We start from the raw sequence: 2,486 nt of genomic DNA, 5'->3' as shown, positions 1-2,486 counted from the left end.
TAACGGAGACTTATGGAATTAACTTATTCATACTCAAATAATTAGAATAACAAAAAAAAAATCCTTGGAGATTAGCCAATCTAGTAACTCAAGAACACAGTTTTGCAAGTTTGATCTCATGAATATAATCACAGATTCTACTTATTTGTTCTTTCTTTTTTGCTTCAAGTAATAACAAGGAAACAAGTTCATTCTTCTGATCATTCATAAGATCTCAGAAAGATTTAAAACAAACAATCTTCCCCTTCTTATCTCCAAAAAAGTCTTCGTGAATCTTTTTCATTTATCTCTAAGCCATCTTAGAACTCGCTTGCTGTTTGGACCAGCGAGAGCAATCCCGGAATCTCATAACCAGATCGCTACATTTCAACGGGTTGTCAATGTTCTCCTTGTAGCATTTCATCCACGCTTCGTTCTCCGATGAACAAGGCATTGGTTTAGGTTCCGGGATCTTAAACTCTTTCTCCCTCAGATCCTTGGCCCTCTCTGTCACTTCATGAGTAATGTTCTTTTCTTGTCTCTCGATCTTCTCAAGAACCTTCTCACTCTCTTTCACAACGGATTTTATCGCTTCCAACTCCGTGTTTGCTGCTGCTTGTTGAGGTATTGGGAAGAAGAAAGGTGGCTGCACTGCCATTGGGTTTGGTTTCTCTGCAGCATCGTGGTGTGTTTTTGCTTGATCTGCCTTGCTCTGTGGTGAGACTTTGGGTTTGATTCTCTTCGCCTTCCTCTTTGGTTGATCGTTGCCTTCAGCTAACTGTTTGATCAGCCCCGGACTGATATAAATCGAGAAATTGTCCATATTACCGAGTTGGAGAAACCTGGAAGGTGAGATTCCACATCAAGAAACACATGCACATAACTTAGTAAAACAACAGTATATCTTCAAAATCTTTTGCGAGTCACAATGTAAGCAAGCGCCAAATTCTCAACAAAGCTTCCTCATGTCGAGGATTTTTCAACAAGACTTGCATATATACCATTTTTGTTTTCTATCTGCTTCTATTGTCGTGTTTCAAGATCTTCAAACCGATGAAACAAAACATAGAAACCAAAAGCAAACAGACATGTAATCAAACACTAGCATCCTGTCATAGCACCACACGTTGATTCATCATTTCCTTTACTCTCATCTGAGGTAAGAAAGCTAAACGATTTTCGAATTGGCCACCAGAACAAAAAAACTTTCAAATACATGAGTGCCAAAAACCAAACATAAATGCATTCAAAATCTAAGCCAGGAAGAGTTTGGCCTATGCATATACAAAATGTAGCTTAAGATGAGTCTATGTGTTGCTTCAACAAGCTGTGGAACTAAAAGAAGCCAATACAGAAAGTGTTACTGAGAATGTTGAGCCTTATCAAATCTAGATTCGAAGATCTTATCAAAATGCCTGTTTCAAAAATATCCAGATATGAAAAGTTTTCATAGCAACTTCTCAAGATTCGAATTTCTTAATATTCCCGCAAGTGTGACTGCTTCAGAATCTATATTAGCGCATAAACTAAACTCAGAATCAACATTGATCACATCGATCCATACATAATCAACGGGTACTTCTTCGGAATTGGACACAGAACACAATGCTAAAGAACCCTAGAATCCTACACCACGCATCAGCAATTGAACCGAGAAAATCAAAATTGACATGCAAAACAAGGTTAAGCTGGTGAACGGAGACGGTACCTGGTAGGAGAAGACGATCAAGAAGGAATCGGCGATTCTCTCCTCGCTAGCAATCGTCAAAAGCTGTGAAAAACGAAGACGAGAAAGGAACTGCGACGCTGATTCGAAAAGGTCTGGGCCTAGTTGCATACATTTATTTGTTTTACTATATTTAGCCCAATTTGTTTAACTAGGCTTACCAGGCCTTTTGTATCTCCATTCATTTATTTTCGTTGAAAACATCTCCATACATTACAATAGAAAACAAAATTTATCAGATAATTATTATTTCGTCGACCAAAAAAAAAGATTATTATTATTTCTTTTTTTCTCGGTCATCGCATTTCTAGAGGAAATTTTCTCTAAATTTTTAGGAAAATAATTTTTACTTTTTTTTTACGTGTGGTATTTTGGAGTTTACTCTATAAGGGGGTATTATTCAATCAACAATTTAAAATGAATTTTCTATTTTATAATCTTCTAGATTTAAAAATTGATATCAGTTTGATTGATTCATTTGTTTAGATTCTAAAATCTCTGCAATATACACTGGATTTTGATTCTAATAATTTACTCATAAAACTCTATTAAAATTGATTTGAAATGACTTAATGTACAAAGATTTTAAAAATTATTTAGTTTTGAATAACACTAGATTTTAATGAAAGATTTGAAATCTTTATTGAATAACACCAAACTTTAAAACCTCTTAAATATGATTTACAATCAAAAGAACCAATAACACTTGATTTTAAAACATTATTTAGAATCATTAGTTGAATAATAGTGGATTGTGATTGGATTTAAATTCTATTAAAAA

At 34.6% G+C, this 2,486-nt stretch overlaps 1 protein-coding gene across 1 annotated transcript; it reads right to left on the bottom strand.

The window, feature by feature from the left end:
- Positions 1-53: 53 nt before the first annotated feature.
- On the bottom strand, positions 54-1,808 carry LOC18014366. Its single transcript, XM_006396713.2, has 2 exons — positions 1,688-1,808; positions 54-821 (listed from the first exon to the last, which is right to left on the bottom strand). The coding sequence occupies exon 2, from the start codon at positions 800-802 to the stop codon at positions 290-292; it is 513 nt and encodes a 170-aa protein (XP_006396776.1). The 5' UTR covers positions 803-821; positions 1,688-1,808; the 3' UTR covers positions 54-289.
- Between the last annotated feature and the right edge of the window lie 678 nt (positions 1,809-2,486).

This window comes from Eutrema salsugineum, unplaced genomic scaffold (assembly GCF_000478725.1).
Source record: "Eutrema salsugineum unplaced genomic scaffold, Eutsalg1_0 scaffold_3, whole genome shotgun sequence".
Classification (NCBI taxonomy): Eukaryota; Viridiplantae; Streptophyta; class Magnoliopsida; order Brassicales; family Brassicaceae; genus Eutrema; species Eutrema salsugineum.
This window is presented reverse-complemented; position numbering and strand designations above follow the sequence as displayed.

Coding starts and splice junctions, on each gene's coding strand:
- LOC18014366 (XM_006396713.2), bottom strand. CDS start 802: ATGGACAATTTCTCGATTTATATCAGTCCGGGGCTGATCAAACAGTTA.